Source organism: Conger conger, chromosome 1 (genome assembly GCF_963514075.1).
Source record: "Conger conger chromosome 1, fConCon1.1, whole genome shotgun sequence".
Classification (NCBI taxonomy): Eukaryota; Metazoa; Chordata; class Actinopteri; order Anguilliformes; family Congridae; genus Conger; species Conger conger.
Window position 1 is genome coordinate 11444790 of NC_083760.1, and position 21587 is coordinate 11466376.

Here is a 21587-nt window from a genome sequence, read left to right on the forward strand (position 1 = left end):
GTTTAAGCCAAATCACGTAATGACGAACGTCGGATATTCCGACCCTTTATGCACAACCTACATCTGAAGATCACGAACTCAAAACTGCAGGGTGAAAGTGAACTGAATGGTTTGCAGTGTACTATGACATCATCACCTTCAGTTTCCAGTGATGATGTTTAACAGGTGATGTTGCTCGAACTGAAAACAAGTGAATGGATATTAAAAAAACTGCTGCCCGTGCCAAGAAAGGTTATGGCTGAGAAAATTGCCGAGTGATTCTGGCCTTCTGCAGAACTGGTCCACGTCACCAGCTGGATCCGGTCCACTTTGGGCTAAAATATCAGCGCCGCACCCCCAAAATCTCAGCCAATCACATCTCAACAGAGGCACAAGTCGTTTCATAGGGAGAGGTTTATTGTAGCGTAAGGGTACTGTACCTGTTCTGCGGAAACTTGGATTTATATAAAATTCATAAATAACGTTCCTGCAACAAAACATCGCTCCTGCTTTTTCTCAGTATTGTCTCGATATTGGAATTAAAACTTTTTTTACAAAGAAATGCTGCACTGCATTTCATCAGGCGATACACGTAAGCACATTATGAAGTCTCGTATAAAGATGAAAAGTTAAATAAATGCAAACACAGATTACAGAACCTACGCCCTCAGATGCCCTCGTGACCTCCTCTGGTAAAACGGCATTACTGTAGTATTCTGGACGAACGGACAGGAAGCATACTGATCCAAATGAAAAGCTGAATTGATGAAGTGATGAATTTTCAGCTCAGTTTCAGTCACACACAATACACATGCTGAATAAAAAGTAAAATGTCGCTGACCAATTGAGTACCTAAAAATAATGTTGTCTCCCCCCCCACTTCCTAAAAAGCCCCATTGTTTTAGGCAAACTAGGAGACATCCATAATTCACACACCCATGTTCAAATAGAGAATAATAACATTTATAAAGAACATTTTTTTTCTCAAATAAGTATGGCCTGGGTTGTGAATAACAGATTTAAATGCAATCCTGTCCCCATACATGCTGATGGCCAAGAAATTGAGGAGGCTCAGATAATTTATTGATAGCTGCTTTTCAGAACTCAATACTGTTAACAGTAATGAACATCAAATCATGTCCACGTAGGGATGCGTCTGAGCACGACATCGAAGAGCAAGCCCTCTTCCATTGTGAAAGAAAAGCAAGTGTCCGAATGAAACCTTCACAAAGAACACTGAAAACGGCCACTTGCTGGCGAGTGATTTCTGCGAGCACAAACCCGTGGCCTATCAGCACAAAGGAGTCAGCTCCGATTCATTTCGGACACGGGGAACGCGAACAAGTTGTCGAAGACGGAAAGCAGGCTCAAGTCGATTGCACTTTGATTTCTTCGGGCGTACTGTGCGATGAAGGAACTCAACTGGAGGATACCAAGCAAGTTCAGATCAATTTAAGCCAATGAGGGGACTGCTGGGTGTGGTTAAGGTTCCATTCTCGTTCTAGTGGCAATGCCAGGACGGCCCACGGTCCAGGATTGAACGCCGCCTGTGCCAACGCCAACTGTGCCCGCTAGCCCTGCAGGGTTACGGAGGGTTCAATTGGCAGGGATGTGTGAGCAAGGCCTCTTGACTGCTCACTAGTGACACCCACTGGTGGCCCGGGTGCCTGCAGTTCCTTCTATTCAGCTGCACGCGAAGCGTCTTTGCGAGCGCGAGCAGTGGTGTGCTAAGCAGTGGCGCTTGGCATGGTGTATAAAGAGAACAGCATAAGCTTGTCTGCACCCTCCTTAATCCCTAGCCCAGGCTCCAGTTAGGAGCGCTGATATGCTATTGGAAAAGCAATAAAAAGAAAAAAAAAAGCCAATGCTGGGACTTAAACTCATACCTTCAATCTCCTGCATGAAGTTGAGACCGTTTCCACAAAGGGAGGGATGGATATTGTACACACCATGCAATAAAATATAAATAACGCAGGCAAAGCTAAGGCATCTTCAGGCATCTGTGCTTTTAGTGTATTGCAATGATATTTCCAGTAGCTTATGTATACTATATTATATACAGCATAATAATAATAAAAATAAAAATAATAAAAGATAACAAATTACATACAATAATGCCGAGAGCTAAGAGTTGCTCAGACCACATTGCATCAAATGTGATGCTTTCTGCCAATAAATTTACAGTCTTTAAATAAAGACATATTCCATATCAAAAATTAAATCTTATGCAGGACAATCAGAATAGGGCAGATTGTCCAAGACCAAAATTGTCAACAATACAAAATGAGAGTTGTAAAAACGCACACGAAAACACACATCTCACCCTCTCTCATGGGCAGCAAAAGAATCTTAAGTGTTGCGTTGGGTTACAACCGCCAATTAAAAGACTGGAAACATAATTAAAGGATTATAAAAAATATTCATGAAGCAGTTCATATGCTAAAAAAAAAAAAAAGGAGGAGTGAAACGGCAGAACCCTCTCTGCTCCGAACAGAACAGCTGAACAGCTCAGCCAATGAAGAGGAAGGGGTACGAGAGAGAGAGAGAGAGAGAGAGAGAAAGAGGGGGATCGAAAGGGAGAGAAACGGAGAAAGAGGGAGAGCAGTGGATAACCGGGGAGTGGTGGAGAGGGTGAAAATGATAGAGGTGGATAGAGAGAAATACAGAGGCAGATAGAGAGAGAGAAACAGAGAGAGAGAGAGAGAGAGAGTTCCTGTAAAAAATAAAAAGGCACAGTCTCTTACAGGAGTCTTACAGAGCAGGAACCTCTGGCCGTTTTGCAGCCCTGTGAAAGTCCAGATTTGTCACAGCCGTTCAACTCGCTGTGACCGGTTCACAAACCCCAAGAGCTGAGCTTTCCTCTCCCCCGACGGCTCAGAGTTCCCCGCACGCCAAATCGCTTACACAGAACCCACATCTTAGGACGCCAGGGCCCTCCTCGCCCTGTCATTTCGCTGCTAATTTGGATCCGGCAAAAAAGGCACAGATGCGTTTGGTACGAGCGCGGCCATTTAAAAAAAATAAAATAAAAATAAAATAAAATGAAAAAGGCCGAGATGGGAGTCTCGCTGCCCGCCCCTGACGACCCTCCTGGGGATACGGCGCCCTCGGCGAATCAGATCTTCCCGCCGAAGTTCTTGCTGTGCTGCTGGGCGTACCACTGCTGCCGCTGCTTGCGCGTGTCCACCTCGGACAGCAGCGCCTGCCGGTAGGCCTCGTACGACTTGACGATGCGCTCCAGCTCCTTCATGAACAGCAGCTTCAGCATGCCCTGGTACGTGTCCAGGTCCACCAGCTGGAACAGCTCCCACTTCAGGATGTGGTCGTACCTGGGAGGAGACGCAGTCGGGGGGGCCGTTATGAGCACAGGCGGGCGCTAATGTCTGGACCGTCCTCCTCCCGTGTCTGGGGCACGCCGTTAAGACTACTTTTGACTATAACCCAGAGTTTGTGGCAAGACACAAGTTAGCTTTGGGGCAGGGTGGGTTAACCCTGCAAGGAGTAGGAGATCATAAATATGTGATTAGAATGTTCTGAACTGGACATTCTAATGCTGATGTCACAATCACTACCGGTGATGGAAAGTTCTAGAACACGGACTTAGCCAGAGGACCTTGGGGACTCATCCAAAAAACCCAACAGGTTGGCAATCATTGTCAGGGACAGATATGCTAGCTAGTGCTCCTGCAGTACTGTGTGGTACTGTGAGCTAGCTCTCCTGCAGTACTGTGTGGCACAGTACTGCACACATACTATGCCTACTTTCACAGTCCACTTTCTCAAGTGTAGTGCTTTGAGATTCTCCTTGTGTATATGACTCATCTGTACAGCAGAGGCCAAGCTAGCAGGATGCACTTACTTGAGGGGGGCGCGGGCGTACACCTGCAGCCAGTCTGGGATCTCAGCGGTGTGGTAGGGGTTGGCTGGCACCAGGACTGGCTGATTCCGGTCTGTCTGGCGGGGCTGGTACGTGACTGGCGGTGGGAGAGGTGGGGGCTGGTCATAGCGAGGAACACTGTGGCAGGGGAGAATTTCAGGGAGAATCACATGACTGGGGCTATGAGGCAGGCACATCACATGACTGGGGCTTTGGGGTAATTTTCTAATTTGAATGTATATTTACATGGCTATATAAACTATTTGAATCTTAAAAGGCAAAATAATAAATCTGTTCTTAATTGCAAATAACACATTATCATCACCTGACGTGAAATTCAGATGACAGTTGATTTTTCAATGTGAATATTCACAGGAGCAGTAGGAGGGTTCACTTATTAATTCTGCTTCAGCCTTCGAAAAATGACAGCATAACACAAACTCTCTCAAGTTTTTAAACCTGAATATTAACGCTAAACAATAAGTAACACCCGTAGCAGGTGAATTTAACCACATGTTCAGACTTGCAATACGACATTGCAGAACACGCCGAGTGTGCGGTCGGCAGTACCTGGGCGCACAGGGGTGTCGGTACTGGGCCCGTTTGTTGATGTGGTCCACGTAGTAGACCCCAAACTCGGCCGACTCCACCTTCTCCCAGCCCGGGGGGAGGCCCTCCCTCTCCAGCGGGTGGCTCCAGTGGGTGGTGTTGGTGTTGTGGTCGATGTAGTACTTCCTCCCGCGGATGGTCCAGTCCACCGTCCAGCCTGCCGGCAGGGGCAGGTCGTCCCCGCTGGGGCTGGCCAGGTTCCCCAGGGACTTCGCCTGAATCCGCCCTATTCCTGACAGAGAATCAGGTCAAAGGTCAAAGGTCAGAGACTGTAAATACAGACATTCCACTCTGGGCTGGGTCACCGGGGGTAGACAGTAGTGAGAATGCTGGATAAACCCTTCTGGGGCAACAGCAGCATTAGTTACCCCGAGAAGAGGGCTGTGCCACACCCAGGCCTGGAGAGCTGCAGGATGAGCTGAGGTTTTAAAGGGTTTCAACGGGATTCTAATGCAAATCATCTTCGCATTGATTACAAGAGAAGGAGCAGTCCACGGGATTACAGTGGGTGAACTGCATCTGAATAAAGTTGTGAAATCTAGAAAATTAGGAGCTTCCCTCAAAATACAGTGCAGACGTGCATTCCCTGCACTAGAGTACCAGGGAGAATCACAGAAATTAATTTAGAACAGTCATATTCGATCCCCTGTATGGGACAACTCCATCATCACATGGTTAGCAGAGTGATTCAGGCCAGTAGCAGCTCCACTCCTCAGGGAGAGAGAGAGAGAGAGAGAGAGAAAGAGTGGTGGTTTGGAGAGCAGAACATCGGACTGGCCTCCGCCCAACTTTCATCCGCTGAAGAGGCACAGCTTCCATTTACCGGAGCGGGAATTCTGCACGTTCCGGCTCTCCCGGCATTCCAATCCTTTGGCGACTGAGCTGCAAATGTCGAAACGGTCGGACCGCAGAATGACGGTACGGAACATAAGGGCTTTCTACGCATTCCAGATGACTGGATCCAACCCAACATTCTTACAGCGGACGTCTGCCGTGGCAAAAAGGCAAAGGCAATTCCAGTGCTTAATCACCTGTGGACCATCGCTACTCCGACTTAATGATGATACACAACATTTTATCTAAGCTTATGGCAGTGGTCATCACTCCCGGTCCTGGAGAGCTGCAGGGTGAGCTGGGTTTTGTTTTCACCTAATAAGCAAGCGATTCAGACCAAAGAAATAAGGTGGTGTGAGTTAACGGTGTAATCAACTGCTGTCATTGATCAATTAAGTGCTGAGCAACAACGAAAGCCAGCACACCCTGCGGGTCTCCAGGACCAGGAGTGAGGATCACAAAGTATATGATTAGAATGTTCAGTTAAGAACATGTCACAATCACTACTGGCAACTGAAAGCAACTAGTTCTAGAACACTGACTTAGAATTTTGGAGGAAAAAAAAAGTGAAATGTGAAAAGGTTAAATATGGAGCTACATTCCACAGCGACCAGCCGGGCACTTTCTTAAAGGATTGATGGCTTTTTATATCCCCAAAAGTTAAGCGATTGCACCAATATGCCAGTCAATAAAACCCAAGTTATGTAATATAAGCCGTTTAACAATATTTTAAAATATTTTAAAAAAAAAAATAAAAAAAAAAACAGCATATAATTTTGAACTCATTTCACTTTAATGAGCGAGGTTTAATTTATGGACTAACCCACTGTATGAATTATGGGTTATATACAGTCCCATGGCTTCTTTGGCAGGGACTGGTCACTTTCTGGGCTTCTGATTGCACACAAAACCACAAGGTCAGCTGAAAAACGGAGGCTGTGAATCGATCATCTCTAGAAATTACATGCCTGGATTGGGTGAGTGAAAGGGGGGGGGTGGGGAGGGAGCTGGGCGGGCTACCTTCTCAACACAGGCTCGAACGCGTTTTTCCAAACGCAGAACACAGGGACAGCGCAGTCTGTACGAGCGCCGTTTCTGAGAGGAGAAACTAAGGAAGGCTCAGATCGCTACTCTCCCTCCCAGACCGACCCTCGCCCACGCCCCTGCCCTGCCCTGTCCTCCATCCTGGGACTAACGACAGAGAATGGATCCGCCAACATCAAGGTCCACTGTTTGTGAACCCCAGCAAAAAACAAAACAAAACACAATACGCCCTGGACTAAAAACAGCATCCCTCAACAAGAGGAAACATCTGCACACTTGACGCTCAGACTCTCCACAGGTCTGTAAGAGACATGAATTTGGTCTTCCTCGGACAATGGAGGAAACTTCCACACGCTGCACTGTTGACGCATTAAAAATGTTATTTATTGATCCCCACCCCACCCCACAGCGGACCGGACCATGCGTGCCGTTGCTTTGTTGTCAGGGAGCACTGTGGTGCAGGGACTGTGATTGATGGGGTTGACGTTAGGACAGCGTACTGAATGAGCCCCCGGCAGCAGCAGCTGCTGTGTGTGTGTGTGTGTGTGTGTGTGTGTGTGTGTGATATACGACCTGCTGCACATACAGTAATAACAGAGCCGTCTCAACTCCCCATACACGCCCGCTTCTCCTGGAGTCGGCTGTAGGAACACTTCTAATCAAAATGACTTTTTTTTTTTTTTTTTTTTTTTCTCTCTCTCCCCCCTTTCATTCCACCAACTGTAATCTCATTCCCACACAAACCACAACAGTGCTCAAGCCCTTACTTTAATTTGAGAATAAATTTCACCGAGGCTATCCATTTAGCTGACAAGTCTGCACTCACGCCCGTACGGAGTGAATCACGTAGGAATTACAGCCCGTTCGAATTGCGTCACCGTCCAAATACTTACGGACCTCACCGTACGTTTCGGGATCCGGCTGAATGCGGTGCCCTCGCAGCAGGTACGAGGGTGTAGCTTTTCCTCAGAGAAACGCTGAAAAGCAGCCGCCTGAGGCCGATAAATTCTACACGCGAGCGAAAGCCCTCGGAGCGAGAGGGCGAGTACGACGCTGGAATGTTGGAGCGCTCCACCGAAACGCATCCCCCCCTCCTTCCCGAAATACTCCCTCCGCCAGCGATCCACACACGTCACCATTTATCCCAGACCTTCCTTCCTCCGCCCCCCCCCCGACCGAGAGTCAAAAGTGAGGCAGTGAAAAAGCACAGCTCAATTTGCCACCAAGCAGCACGTTAAGCCAAAGCGTCAAAGCAGAAGCAGACGTGGAGATGGTGATGAATGTGGAACAGAAACAGACTCAAATAAAGGCTAGGACCACTTCCTTTAAGACCTGTCTGACCGGTCCTGGACAGTTAAAAAGGGGAATTCCACAGCAGAACGACATTAATCTCATTTTAACAAGATAAATGTGTAGATGACTCTTAATTCTCTCTGTGTGGCCGGCCAAAGCAATGTCTAACACGGAAATATTGGCAGCAAAAGTGCACATTTCAGTACAGGTATATGCCATACTGACATACACCTCTCTACCCTTTTTGAAGAACTACAGTGGGCTGGGTAATTTATAGATGGGCAGATTCTTGCCCACCTTCGAGAGCAGCTACTTCAGAAATTATACATTACATTACATTATTGGCATTTGGCAGACGCTCTTATCCAGAGCGACGTACAGTTAGACTAAGCAGGAGACAATCCTCCCCTGGAGCAATGCAGGGTTAAGGGCCTTGCTCAAGGGCCCAATGGCTGTGCGGATGATATTGTGGCTACACCGGGATTAGAACCACTCACCTTGCGTGTCCCAGTCATGTACCTTAACCAGTACGCTACAGGCCGCCGAATGTTCCTAACGAGCTGGTTGGTGCCTTGCATGGCAGCCAATCGCCGTTGGTGTTCGAGTGTGCGAATGAGAAGCATCAATCGTACAGCGCTTTGGATAAAGGCGCTACATAAATGTCAACCATTTACCATTCAGAGAACTGTCTGAGAGCTCATTTAAAAATCAGGAGAACAGCGACGCGACTACGTACGAGCAAAAGTTCATTTCACGGCAGAATTTCCCTTTCAGCCGCTACCTCAGCAGAGCGTCGGGCCCCAGTTTTCCCCGAACGTGGCCCTCGGTTCTAAGATTAGCCGAGGGCTGCAAGCAGGCAGCGCGGGTGCGAGAGTGTCTCAGCGGGGGGAGGAGGCCGCGGCTCACCCCGGGGCACCGGCGACCACAGCGGCTACGGGGCCGGGCCTGGAGTCCCGCCTCCCGCCACAGCCACCGCAGAAATACGCGCATTACGCTACTCCACCGCCTCCCCCGCCCCCCGCGCGGACACACAGCACACTGAAAACACATCTCCGCAGCGAGCGTACGGGTCACACGGCGGAGCGAATGAAACGCCGACACAGACGGAGATTGAGCGAAGAGGAAACCCCTGTATTTACACGGAGTAAACCTCTGGTGTGAGGGGGGGGGGGGGGGGTGGAGGGGGGGGGGGAAACGCACTGGGCGTGGGACGGAGGGCCCACATCAAAGGCACAGCGCGGGGGGGGGACCTCTCCAGCCCCGCCGTCTGAAGCCAGGCCCAACCCCGCGCCACGCGGCCTGGCCGGCCAACGTAAACCTGCACGCTGGAGACGAACGGGCAACAACTCAACTGCTTAAACAGAGCCGCCAAAGCCGGCCCCTGGAGCTCTGCGGTCCTGGAGCTTTTCATTTCCACTGCGATACGGCGCGCACACGCCCGACTCTACTCATTTGCAGCACAAGGAGATCTCTAGCTGTTGAGTGAGGGGAGCTTTGTTAGGGATGGAGTGAAAACCTACAGGACGGTAGATCTCCAGGATCAGGGTTGGGCAGCCGAGCTCTAGCTGTCAAGTGAAGTGTGCTTTGTTAGGGATGGAGTGACAACCTGCAGGTATATCTATAGGAACAAGGTTGGGCAGCCCAGCTCTAGCTGTTAAGTGAAGTGTGCTTTGTTAGGGTTGGAGTGAAAGCCTACAGGACAGTATATCTCCAGGAACAGGGTTGGGCAGCCCTGGCTTACCACATGCCCAAGTGCTCATTTAACTCCCTAATTTCTATATTAAACACTAAGGTATATTCTCTACAATAGTTTCACTGGCTGCCGTTCCATCACCCAGGCGCGTGTTGCAGATTGGTGGTGGTTGAGGTAAGTCCCCACTCATAACTGTAAAGTGTTTGAGAAAAGTGCAATATAAAAGCAACCATCTATCAATGCAACTACTGCGTCTACAATACTTTCACTAGAAGTCATATCAGGCCATGATAGACACCAACCCAGGAATAGCCCACATTTGCTAAACTCTCACCTGAGTGAAAAATGTACCCACCTGAAGAGACGTGAATACTGGCACCTTCTCTCATAGGACAACGGCACAGTTTCTTTCAGAATTTCACCGCTGGATGTGAGCTACACAGTACGCCCCTGGTTTTAATACAGCTTTCTGCATAATTTCCAAGGAGGCATGAGTCATTCCCAGATAGCCATCCTCCGTGAAAACAGCGCTCTTACGTAACCTGAAAACGTTTCCTCGGCAGAACCCAGAACACCACCGCAGCGTAATGACGGCAGTTCATTCCGGAGGAAAGCACAGCGAGGTAGCAGCCTGCTATCGGAGGATCTACGGTATCTTTAGGGAAGGCCCGCGTCTGTGAGGTTATTATGGGTGAGAGTGGGAAGTGATGCAAACTGGGAAGTGATGTAAACTGTGTGCTGGGTGGAACACAACAAATCTAGTGCATACACAAGTGCTGGTTAGTACAGTAAAATACCCACTGTACAGATGTTTCTTTTTTTAACCTATATCCAAGCATACACAGTATAACAAGGGAGTCATACTAGAATGTTACAGGCGGTATCTATTGAGTTAAGTTAGCGCAAGGCAATATGTACAATCTCATAAACAAAGTGACAGTGGAGGTACATTTTTGTTCTTCAAATTTCCTAAATGTACCCTGAAAGTACAGCAGTGTTCTCTTTGGGTACAGATGAGTAGATATTTCAAGCAACAAAGGTACAAATTAGTTACATATTGCTGGCTCGGGGTACAATGTTATGTACCTATAAGGTGCACAAAATTGCCCCAGGGATAAGCATTTGTAGACACTTTTTGTATCGTTTTTTCCTGGGAGTGTAGGGCCTATTAAAGGCTTATAATCTACAGTCATCTTCATACTGAGTGTGACTACTGCTGATTAGTCAACTTAAAAGTAGAAAATAGTACACTGGTTGAGAGCCACTGTGCTCTTTGTGAAAACAATCAGACAAGTCTACTTTAGAAGCATTACTGTGCAGTGAAGACACTATTTCTGGAAGGCAACAAAACCACTTGTTTTTCTAACACAGCAACAGTAATTCCCACACAGAAAAATAATAATCAATTACCTACAGAGTACAGAATCAGCACTCTTGTCAACCTGGGGACAAATAATTGCAGAAGCAGCCAACAGAGAACTGAGGGAACCTGCAATTAGTGGCCACTTGCCACCAATGCTGTATAGGTGCTTTTGTCCAAAGGTTGATGTTGCAGTAACTGTGCCCTGGCAATAAAGAACAAACAGAAAGAAACTCCAAGATGCTAATAACATACTGTCAGTTCTGTACAAACTCTACAAACAGGAAGCTCCAGGATATCAGTATACACAAGCACAACATGGGCAAACACTGTCTGGACCAGGGAGGGAGGGAGGGAGGAAGGGAGAGAGATACGGAGAGAGAGGGAGAGGAGAGAGAAAAGGGAAGAAAGAAAAAGGAAAGGAAAAAGAAGGAAGGGAGGAAAAGAGAGGGTGAGGGGAAGAGAAAGCAAAAGAGGGAGAGAGACAGGGAGCGGAACAACAAGAAAGAAAGAGTGAGAAAGAGAGGGGGTGAAGGAGAGAGAGAGTGAGAGAGGGAGGAAAAAGAAAGTGAGGGGTGAGGGAGGGAGAGAGAGGGGGGAAGGAAGGAGAAAGCAAGGGAGGGAGTGTGAGAGTGAGAGTGAGAGAGAGGGAGGAAGGGAGAAAGCAAGGGGATGGGGAGAAAGAAAGAGAGAGAGAGGGAGGGAGGGAGGAAGGAGAGAAAGAGAGAGAGAGGGGGAGAGGGAGAGATAGAGAGAAAGAGAGAGAGAGAGGGGGGAGAGGGAGAGAAAGAGAGAGAGAGGGGGAGAGGGAGGGGGGAGAGAGAGAGGGGGGAGTGGGAGAGGGAGAGAGATAGAGTGAAGGAGAGGGAGAGGAAGGAAAAAGTGAAGAAAAGCCTCCACAGGAGGGGAGCTGAAGCCACACTCCCTGCATGCGAGGGAGACCGACATTCCTGCAGCATTCACAAACTCTGCCGTCACAGATTCATGCCAGGACAGCTTTGCCGTTCAGCGCAGCGCACGCGGGCCGCTATCAATGCATGCACAGCACTGCATATACAGCCTCCTGCAGGCTCCTGTTTACAGTGTGCCATTACATTTGAGGTGCATATACCCTACACTGCTTCAAGAGAATCACTCCATCATGTCAAAACATGCTTTATATTCGATTACAGGTAGGCCTAAAAATAATATCCTCCAGTATTTCTGAGGTTTTATGTATAGTCATAACGCGTCCTTATGCATCACCGATGGGAGCACAATCTGTTCTGCACTGAGCCCCTGATGGTGGAGAGAAAAGCATCCATTGCTAATGTAATTTTAACACCTCCACGAAGACATCTTGAGCATTTGAGCGCAAGCTCACATTTCTGTCCTCAATTAAGTGACGCTATGTAGAGCTTTTACTGAGGCAGGGACACATTACACGGCGTTTAGATGGGCTGGAATAAGCCAGGCAGGTGTGTGTGTGTGTGTGTGTGAGAGGAGGAGTGTTCTGTGCTACATAACAGTGCAAGGACGAGCAGCTGTCGCCATGGCGAGGCAGAGGGCCCTGTGTGTGTGTATGTGTGTGTGGGAGTATGCTTGTGGATGCGTGTGTGTGTGTGTGTGTGTGTGTGTGTGTGTGTGTGTGTGTGTGTGTGCGCGCGCGCATATGTGTGTGGGAGCTTGCTTGTGGATGAGTGAGAGAGTGTGTGTGTGTGCGTGTAGATGCATACACGTGTGTGTGCTTGCTCGTGCGTTCATGTGCGTTTGGGGAGGGGCGGGTCTTACCCACGGGATGTCTGCTCGGGGCCTGCGAGGCGTGCGGCACTCTTTGGAAGTTCTGCTCGCCGTGCTCGTAGTATCTGTAGTCGTCGTGGAAACGGTCGGGCGCGTGCCTCTGCCGGGGCCGGCGGGCCGGCTCGTAGTAGGGGTCCTGGGGGAAGTAGTACCGGGCCCCGCCGGGCCCCGCGTCCCCGTTCTCGGCCAGCGGGGCCACCTCGGACAGGAAGGACTGGGAGGACCCGGCGTACTCCAGCGGGAGCTCCCCCAGGCTGCGGGGGAGGTAGGGCGGGGCCGACATGCGGTTGCTCTCGCGGCGCGCCACCTCGTGGGGCGGCCGGGGCACCGGGTTGCGCAGGAAGCTCTTGTTCCGGGCCACCGAGGGATCCGCCGGGCCCATGGGGTACGCCGACAGGGGGGTGGGCTCGGGCAGCGGGATCTCAGTGCGCCGCGGGATGGTGGGGCCATGCCGAATGAACGAGGGCATCAGATCTGCACCAATGAGAGAACAGCGTTGAGCACCTCAGGGGCAGGGACGATTAGAAAAACACCAGCCAGGGCATCCCTACAGCCACAGAGCTCAACTGTCATTTCTTTCAAATTAAATATCACCTTTTTGCATTTCAGTCAGAGAATGTTATTAATGCCTCAAAAAAAAAAAAAGACAAGACAATGGTCCTATTCAGTTCCCATCTGTGAGCGTTTTGTCACACAGAAACACTTGAAAAATATGAAGGATCGGTGCCTGGGAGGAAAGGCAGTTGGAAACGGTAATTGGAAACTGACGTTACTCTGTTCCGTTGTGCGTTAGCGCTGCCTTGCGATGCGGGTCTCCGCGCGCCAGAATATGAGAAGCGTCGCTGAAACGAGGTGGCTTTCGCGATGCAGTCAGACGGCTGTCTGCTGTTTGCGAACACCGCGCCTCGCCTGCGTACGCTACGCTTCATTAGCGTTGCTCCGGCTCCGAGTCCTAACCGACTCTCTCTCCTCTCGGGGGGGGGGGGGGGGGGGGGGTCAGAGAGATGACAGAACCTTCCCGAGGGAGAGTCAAACAGCATGAAGATTATTTGCACTTTTAATTTGTGTTCTGGAACTGGCTGTACAGTCACGTACGTGCCGCGCGCGGGGCTGCGCTGACGCGGTCATGGGAATACCGGCCTTTTCACCATCGCCGCGATCAAATTAAAGGCGTCTTCCTCCCCGTGAAAACTGTCGCTGTGTGTCGGCGTCAAAACGTGGGTCTGCTTAAATATTCCATTTTCCCTTTTCCATGCAGAAAGTCTGTTTTGAATGGTATCTCGGTGAACCCATTGGTCATGATGGAGGTACTGTGTAACTGAATTCCTGTTACAAGCAGAGTTGGTAGTAGACCTGGTAATCTAGAAGATGAAGGGTTATTTTGTACAGGACATAAGCTTTAGGCCTGAAGTTTTCCTGAAGTGGCTCCAACATCTAAACACACTATTGAAGCAAATGAGGCTAGTTTTACTCTCATCATGACAAGGGAAATTAAAATGGTGTGTCAGTGTTTCACAATCTGATTCTAGATTTTATATATGTAAAATCGTGCAATTTAAAATGCAAGCCAAAACACGTGCCTGTGCATGTATTCAAACTATGCAGCACTCAAGCTATGTCAAATTGCTTCATTTGATCTGCAAATATTTGCCTGCACATCTGGAGTAGTGAATGCAGAATAAATTGGCTGTACATTTTCATGTGTACATTAAACCGCATATGCTGCAGCCACCTCATTCTGCTCCGACTGGCTCACAGGCATAAGGTTGCTGGCCAATGGCCAATGATGACTCTACAAGCAGAACTGGGGCAGAACTGCCCCATGTCCCATTTTTTTAAGAGAAACTGACATGACCGACCAGGTGGATCTTCTTAATAATGCACATAAGGGCTTCACAGCAGAAGTAGAATAACAGAATATAATAATTTACCATTTACCATACAGGCACACACAGACCACAAGATACCCTACCATACCAGGGGCCACATTACATATTCAGAAGAAATACTTCTGATCATGTCACACAAAAACCTAGAGGACAACATACAGTATATCCTAAAAAATGTACTGGCCTACCTGAGCATACCGTACCAAGTAATGCTGAGCCAGCTGCACATCAGTACTATAATAATACCATACCAACACCCACTGCAAGAATTTTAATTGTGAGCCAAACCCTACCAAACCCGACTATGTGTACTAACGTGTACTATCATTCTTCCATACAAACCCTCCCAACGGTTTACAATATCACAGCACGCGCATACGTGTCTAAAGTCACGCCATTCTACAAGAACACTACAAAGTCATATCGCATGCAAACAGTGTCCGTTCAACCAGCCAATGTCACGCGGTGTCAACAAGATTTCCTGTTAACATTGGGTTTGACTTGCAAATGTTCATCGTGACCGGAGCTTTTAAACATGTACCATAATAAAATCTGTTTTAGATAACTGAATGCCAAATGTATTTACATATTTTAGCCTTCCAATAGAACACCACATCTCTGTAGCATCAGAATAGTAGCCTTACTCAAAAATATCAATATTTTGGAAAAAACAAAAGCAGAACATGTTCACTTGAAGAGTGTAAAACGATAGAAAGTAAAACACTTGGGAAGGAAATCTGTCCATTAATGAATCACTGCTAACAGATTCCGTTATAAAAGTAATAGAGCAGTTTTAAATAGGCTACTTATTTAAATAAAATAATTATTGGTTTCTTGCCAACGCTGTGCTGTGCAGCGCAAACGGCCTGTGTCTTTATGTTCTATGATAAAAACCAAGAGCTCAGGGCACTTTTCGCACTTCTAAAACTTCACTCGTTGTGGACTGCAGCTGTGTGAATGAATAACATTCTTGCCCAGATGAGATAATGGACACGGTTTTCATTTAAATTTCAAGACAATGAGATACAATGTTATGCGGTCACGAAGGCAGAAGTCCAGAAACACAGTCAGGTAAGTTAGATTATCGTTCAAATCGGAGACTGAAATTGAAAGTTCCTGAATGTGGGAATTCGACTCGCATAATTGCTGAGTTTTTACAATGGTTCAGGTTTAAGGAAATAATTACACCGGTATTTAGACTGAAGAGTCACTAGAGATCCTTCATTCTACACCAAGAACGGCAAAATATGAAGTGAAAATATAGATTATTCACAAAAATCATGCTGACAAACTGTCGCCAATGTTAACTAAAACTTTTTCCAAAACATTACATAACTTAGCTAGCAACACGCTATGACAGCTGTGTTTGATAGTCGAGTAGCTTCCAGGGTACATGGTCATTGTAGCATTGTTCGCTAGCCGTATAGCAGCAGACAAGTTAAGCTTGGCTACGCATATCACACTCAAATGTTAAACTTCAGAGAAAATGGCTCATATTTCAAACATCCCCAGCACTTTGGCTGCAGCCACAGAAGTTCTCTCAAGTCTGGACAGTTAATGACATCGCTGGATAGCAGCGTTTCTGCCCAGTTAAATGGTTGGGATTGCATCAATTAAACCCACAACCGATAACTTCTGAAGAAGCAATGGCTAGCTAAATATAGTTAAGGAAATGAACATCAATTAAGTATGCAGGAAACCCAATTAACATAACAAGAATTAACAGACAATCGAGCAATCCAAAGTCTCAATATAATAACAGCTTACTTCTCAAGAGTGGCGAAGTCTCCTTCTTTACATATTTTCCGTGTACCTCGGCTGGTTTCGACGCTTCGTTTTTACTTTTCTTTCTGGAAAGCATAACTCAAAGAGTGGAGACATCAATGCTTTGGGAGAAACTCGACAGCCCTGTGCGAAGTGCGACAACCACGACATTTAAACGGGAATTTTAGAAAACTGAGCATTTTAACTTCTTGGGCAGGCTCGGCCACTACGCAAACTCATCTCCCAGGCAGTGGGCACCAAAGACCAAAAACTGCTCGCAAGCGAACTTTCTCTACGTAACTACGGACTGAATCCGAGCGAGATTGTCTAGCTAACTAACCCGCAAGTTAGCTTTGGGAAATATTCAAAGCATACAGTCTCTTCCAACACCCACACCCAAACCTAAACGAAGTTTGTTTTGAGCCTGCCTGTTGCTTGCTGTCCTTTCCCCAGTCCCGACTCCACACCACGCACTTCCTAGCTCCTCCGCTCATTCCAACCATAGATTCCAGCTCGCGAAGGGTTCTGGGAAAGGTGACGCACGCGGTTCTGCCCCGGGGCCGATGATGAGGTGAGCGCTGGAAGGTCTGACCCTACCCTCTGGGCGAGGGAGGTGGTGGGGACATTTTTGTTACAACAACACCAAAAAAAATAAGGTCCAGTAGAGGTAATATATCGCAATAAGGCCTTCCATTTTGTATCCAAGGGCTGCTACTTTTCACGTAAGAGCTCAACGTGTCAGTGGCCATTAGACTACATATCGTTGATGTCCAGATTAAGCGAGCACTTCTATTTTCTGTGTGGTCATAACCACTGTTGTCCCCACCACAGCACATCATCATAGTTTATCAGACATGACTCCTGATACTGATTTTCATTGATGATTATCTGATCCAAGTATTGAATATTCTAAGTGCTTCTTCTGCAGTATACAGAACAAAGTGTTTTGGTGGCTGCAGTTCTATTGTAATATAATTTTATAATGAGTAAGCCTGCTTGAATTTCTGAATGAATGCCAATTAAACATGGCTGCCCTCAACTCGAATTGTGATTCATGAAGGCATTTACCCAGATGGCTGGTGTTAAAAAATGAGCATCAGTTGAAACAAGTTTAACTCATCTTGAATGATACATTCATACATTTAGACTTTTGTCATACATCTGCTATTGAAGTCAGTGACTTATTCAGATTTACTTTACATAAATGGATTTCTGAATGAAACAAATGGATGTGAAATCTTTTAAACTTTTTTTAGGCTATCGGTCTTCATAATCATCTTGGAATCTGGGATGGGATTTCATGATTTAGCTTTGCACAACATACCGCACATTACCTGAAATATGTTTAGAAACATATTAGCAGTATTTGGGAGTCCCCCTCCATGAAGCAAATTGTCATATTAATGATATTTGTGTAGAAAAGTGCAAGATTAATGGTGATTATATCCAGTCATAAATTATAATAGGGATTTACCTTCCTTGTATCATACCTATACAATTTCTATTGACATAGTACAGCTGAATGTTGATCGACATGACACTAAACATTCCTGATAAACCATTTCTCGTGGTGAAATTGTCATTAGTGTTGCCTCAATTATTTCCTGAGGACACAATTGGTGTTTTAAATTATTCTCAAACAGCTTCACTAAACAATTTACAGTTGTAAAGCTACCTAAGCAAAACATGCAGGTAAAATATGCAAGAAAACAAACCCACGCACATAGGATTCACAAAATATCTTTATTTCCATCCGTCACAGGCGATCCACTGCTGGAGTGAGTCCTTCAATGTGGAAACCTTTCCTATACACAAAAATAACAGCCACTTTATTTCCCACTAGCAGCGGTGTTCAGTCCACTTCCCTTTCATTGACAGACTGGACTACAGGGCAGGTCAGTCAGCAAAAGCTTTACCTGAATTTAATGTTCACATACTCAATTACGTTTCAATATATAATTTAATAAATGACAATAGTATGAAAATCTTCCAATTTATTTTCTTTTTTTTTTGGGAGAAACTCAAATTTTTCAAATTGTATCCAAATACAATCCATACTTCCAAAGCGTAATTTATGGAATGTTACAGATAACAAGCATTTAAGTCTACAGGTAGTAATTCCCTTTCACATACAGTTTATTTAGCAATATGAGAGAATAAGAATAAGGGGGAGAAGCTACGTGAATCCATGCATATTCACCATTCCGTTTTCAGGATTTACAGTGAGAAATCTGTACACTATACAGCACTGTATGTAGTTTTTCAGTCTATACACATACTGTACAGTGAAATTAAGCAAGTTACGGTGAGTGACATACTGTACAAAAACACAATATCATATATATTGCTTAAGGTAGTGTTTTCCTTCCCTCCTCCATCAGAGGCAGCTTTCAAACGACTGTTTCAGTCAGCCAAGAACACTTTTTAGGCAGTATAAAAGTACACTTCCGACTCAGGAACTAGTAGTTCTGAATAAAAATGTACAATAACTTATTTTCCTTGCCTTGGTTTCACAGAACATACACAATAAGTTGGCCATCTTGCCAATTCCACATTTATCAAGACATTTTCTACAAAAAAAAAAAAAAATGTTGACATTTAAAAATGCCTCTTTAAATGTGGTTTGTGATTTTTTTTTTCCTTTAGTAAAATAATCCCTTTGATCTACTGTCCATAACCATATAAGCATAACATTGCTATGTGATCCCAAAGGTTGATGGTAGAACTTAGAGCCACTACATTTTATGTTCTAAATCACAGTGCACAAACCACTGCTTTTTAACTTCGGTTTCCATTTGTGCTTCCATTGCTCCTTGACAATCAACTCACACTGAATTATTGCTGTTATAGCTTTTTCACATAGATGATTGGAAGTGGACATTCAGACAATAAAGATTCATTTACTAAAACATTAGTGTACCCATCTTCATAAAATTAGCTAAACATACCAAATGTGTACTCGGGCTTAAATACACATTAATCATTAATCAACTGTCTTGTATAAAATGTTTTCGTAGGGACATATTCACAGATTCAGTTTTACTTCAATATTAATAATTATGATGCAATTCGCAGCATAATCTGAAATACACAATATTTGAGAATATCTATACCAGTGCTACTCAACTTCACATCCTGCTGGCCACAGTGTCTGCAAGTATTTGCTTCAACCGTGTGCAACACCACCTGATTTCACCAATTAGCTCATCAACCAAACCAGGCAAGTAAAATAATTAGTGAAATCAGGTGGTGTAGTGCACAGTAGGAGCAAATACCTGCAGACACAGTGGCCCGCAGGGGATGGAGTTGAGTAGTGCAGATCTATACCATAATAAGACAGTTTGAAGTGCAGTCTAGTTTAACATCATGGTTCCTAGTCAAAATATTATTCACAGAAGTGGTTTATGGAAAGCCAGCAGGTATCATAGTTTTATAAAAGTACAAGGTGACGAGCCCTTTCCTTAAATTAATGTCCCAAGTGCAACGTATTTTATTTTAAACATACCCCCCTCCCCCCGACAAAATGTAATAAAAAGAAAAAATAAACCAAAATTGCCCCAGCTGTTTGGGGTCTTGTTGACATCTAGGTCCCAGCACCAATGCAGGCAATCCTGAAAATGACAGGACACCATGGTTTCCATGGAGTTGTGACTTCTCCGAAGGGAACAGAACATCACGTGGCAGGGGAAACAGGGTTCTGATTCCACTGATGTGGGCTCAGGGGTTGCCGGTGTTAGTAGGTGTGCGCTGGGGCCAGTGCGGGTTCAGGGGCTCGTATCTGGCCTGGCGGCCTGGATCATCATCAGGAGCGGGTGAAGTGGTACGGCATGGCGGTGAGCGGAGAGGGGCTCAGGTCCCGGACGATCTTGTTGAGGCTGGAGATCTTCTCCTCCAGGAGGTAGTTCTTCTTCTCGGCCACCTTCTGCCGCTGCTCGGTCTTCTCCAGGGCCTTGAGGAGCTGGGCGTTCTCCACGTACAGGTCCTTGATCACCATGTCCGCCTTGGTGTTCTTGTGCAGCTGCAGATGGAAGACAAGGCAGAGACGGAGGTTTAGGCCAGGGGTGGGCACTTCAGGTCCTGGAGGGCCGGTGTGAAAAGCAGGTTTTTGTTTCCACCTATTGTCCTGGCTAAAATCAGGCATCTGGCTCTATAGACCAACACCTGTTCCCTCATAGATTAGTAAAACATTTCAATATAGGGAGGGACAAAAGCATAATATTTGTTGCTACTCATGCACTTGAAAAATGTAGCTAAAATGACAGATGACGATATATGTTTGGGCCAAGTAATTAAGGGCAGAAGCAGAAACTAGGCCATGCAAACTAGAAATGCCGGTTACAGCAGGGTGTACAAACATCCCCACATAACAGTTGTAACAGCCATAATTACTGAACAGTAGTCACTAGACTGTAGTCACTGGCTGCTTTGACCAATTAGTAGCTGTACCAATCACAGGACAGTAAGGAACAGGGTTGGGCAGTCCAGATGTAGGCATCAGCAGACTGCCTGGGTTGAGGCATCAGCAGACTGTCAAGCAGGAGTGAAGGGACTGCACCTGATCCTTCAGCTGGGACACCTTCTCCTGCAGCAGCATCTTAACGTTCCTCAGCTTCAGCTCCACCTCCTGCATGCGCTCCTCCATCTTCAGAAGCTTCACCTCCTGCTCCTCCTGAAACATCCAGACGGGCAGCCATGTGATCACAGGGGCACACACAGCTCTCCAATAAGACATAATGCATCAGTTTCAACCCCATCGCCCCGATTTAAAAAAAAAAAAACGTAAATCTGCCACATCCTTCTCACCTTTGCTGGTAATTCAGGTATGCAGTCCCATGCCAGCTCATAATTTGGTTTTAGGTTTTATCGCTAAGCAACACCTCCACCCAAGGTTGATGTTTGTTGCATGTGGAACGATGCGCATTGTTGAGTCTTAATACCCGAATATGAATATCGAGAAAGACCAGCCAATACCATGATTTGTACACATTTGTCCTCTACGGTAGGTTGAGGAAGATTGGGTGAGATTCTAAGAAACCTGGAACAGTGCTTTAAATTGCAGTTCGCAGACTGGAGGACTATATAAGTAAATACCTGGCCTAATCTGTAGCAGGCCAAAAAGGCAGATTCTTCTTCTGCAATGCTATTATTAAGCAAACGGAGTAATGACAGAACTGATTTAGAGTGCAGCCCAATGATTTCGATTTAAAATGCTTAGCAGCAGCAAATGTAAACAGGATTTGTAATAGTTAATTGAATTATATTTTGTGTTAAAACTGAATACATTGGGTGTATTTTTTTTATATAAAAAGGGATAATTAATAAATTAATATAATATATATGTTGTTTTCAGTACAATTAAATTTGTTTATTTACTCAGTAAATGATGAGAATTATGATCTAGACCTTTTGAATGAAATACTGTGGCTCTTGGATGAATTCCAAATGGTTTTTTATTTTTCCTTTAAC

At 46.1% G+C, this 21587-nt stretch overlaps 2 protein-coding genes across 2 annotated transcripts in view; both read right to left on the bottom strand.

The window, feature by feature from the left end:
* Nucleotides 1-375: 375 nt before the first annotated feature.
* On the bottom strand, nt 376-16707 carry sav1 (salvador family WW domain containing protein 1). The gene is made up of 5 exons (XM_061251802.1): nt 16125-16707; nt 12460-12942; nt 4427-4697; nt 3839-3994; nt 376-3308 (listed from the first exon to the last, which is right to left on the bottom strand). Exons 1-5 carry the CDS (start codon nt 16216-16218, stop codon nt 3095-3097), a joined length of 1218 nt encoding a protein of 405 aa, XP_061107786.1. The 5' UTR covers nt 16219-16707; the 3' UTR covers nt 376-3094.
* A 3145-nt stretch (nt 16708-19852) lies between these two features.
* Nucleotides 19853-21587, bottom strand: part of nin (ninein (GSK3B interacting protein)) — a 37180-nt gene continuing 35445 nt past the window's right edge. Inside the window, exons 28-29 of the mRNA XM_061254827.1 lie at nt 20677-20790; nt 19853-20139 (exon numbers count right to left, since the gene is read on the bottom strand). Of these exons, the coding sequence (XP_061110811.1) occupies nt 19924-20139; nt 20677-20790 (330 nt within the window). The 3' untranslated portion in view covers nt 19853-19923. The remainder of the gene's footprint in view (nt 20140-20676; nt 20791-21587) is intronic.

What these genes read in the sequence shown, in the direction of transcription:
- sav1 (XM_061251802.1), bottom strand. Translation starts at nt 16,218, where the DNA reads ATGCTTTCCAGAAAGAAAAGTAAAAACGAAGCGTCGAAACCAGCCGAG. An exon ending in GACTTCGCCACTCTTGAGAA is followed by an intron (nt 12,943 to 16,124) that starts GTAAGCTGTTAT and finishes TCATTGGTGCAG; the next exon opens with ATCTGATGCCCTCGTTCATT. An exon ending in CCCGAGCAGACATCCCGTGG is followed by an intron (nt 4,698 to 12,459) that starts GTAAGACCCGCC and finishes ATTCTCTGTCAG; the next exon opens with GAATAGGGCGGATTCAGGCG.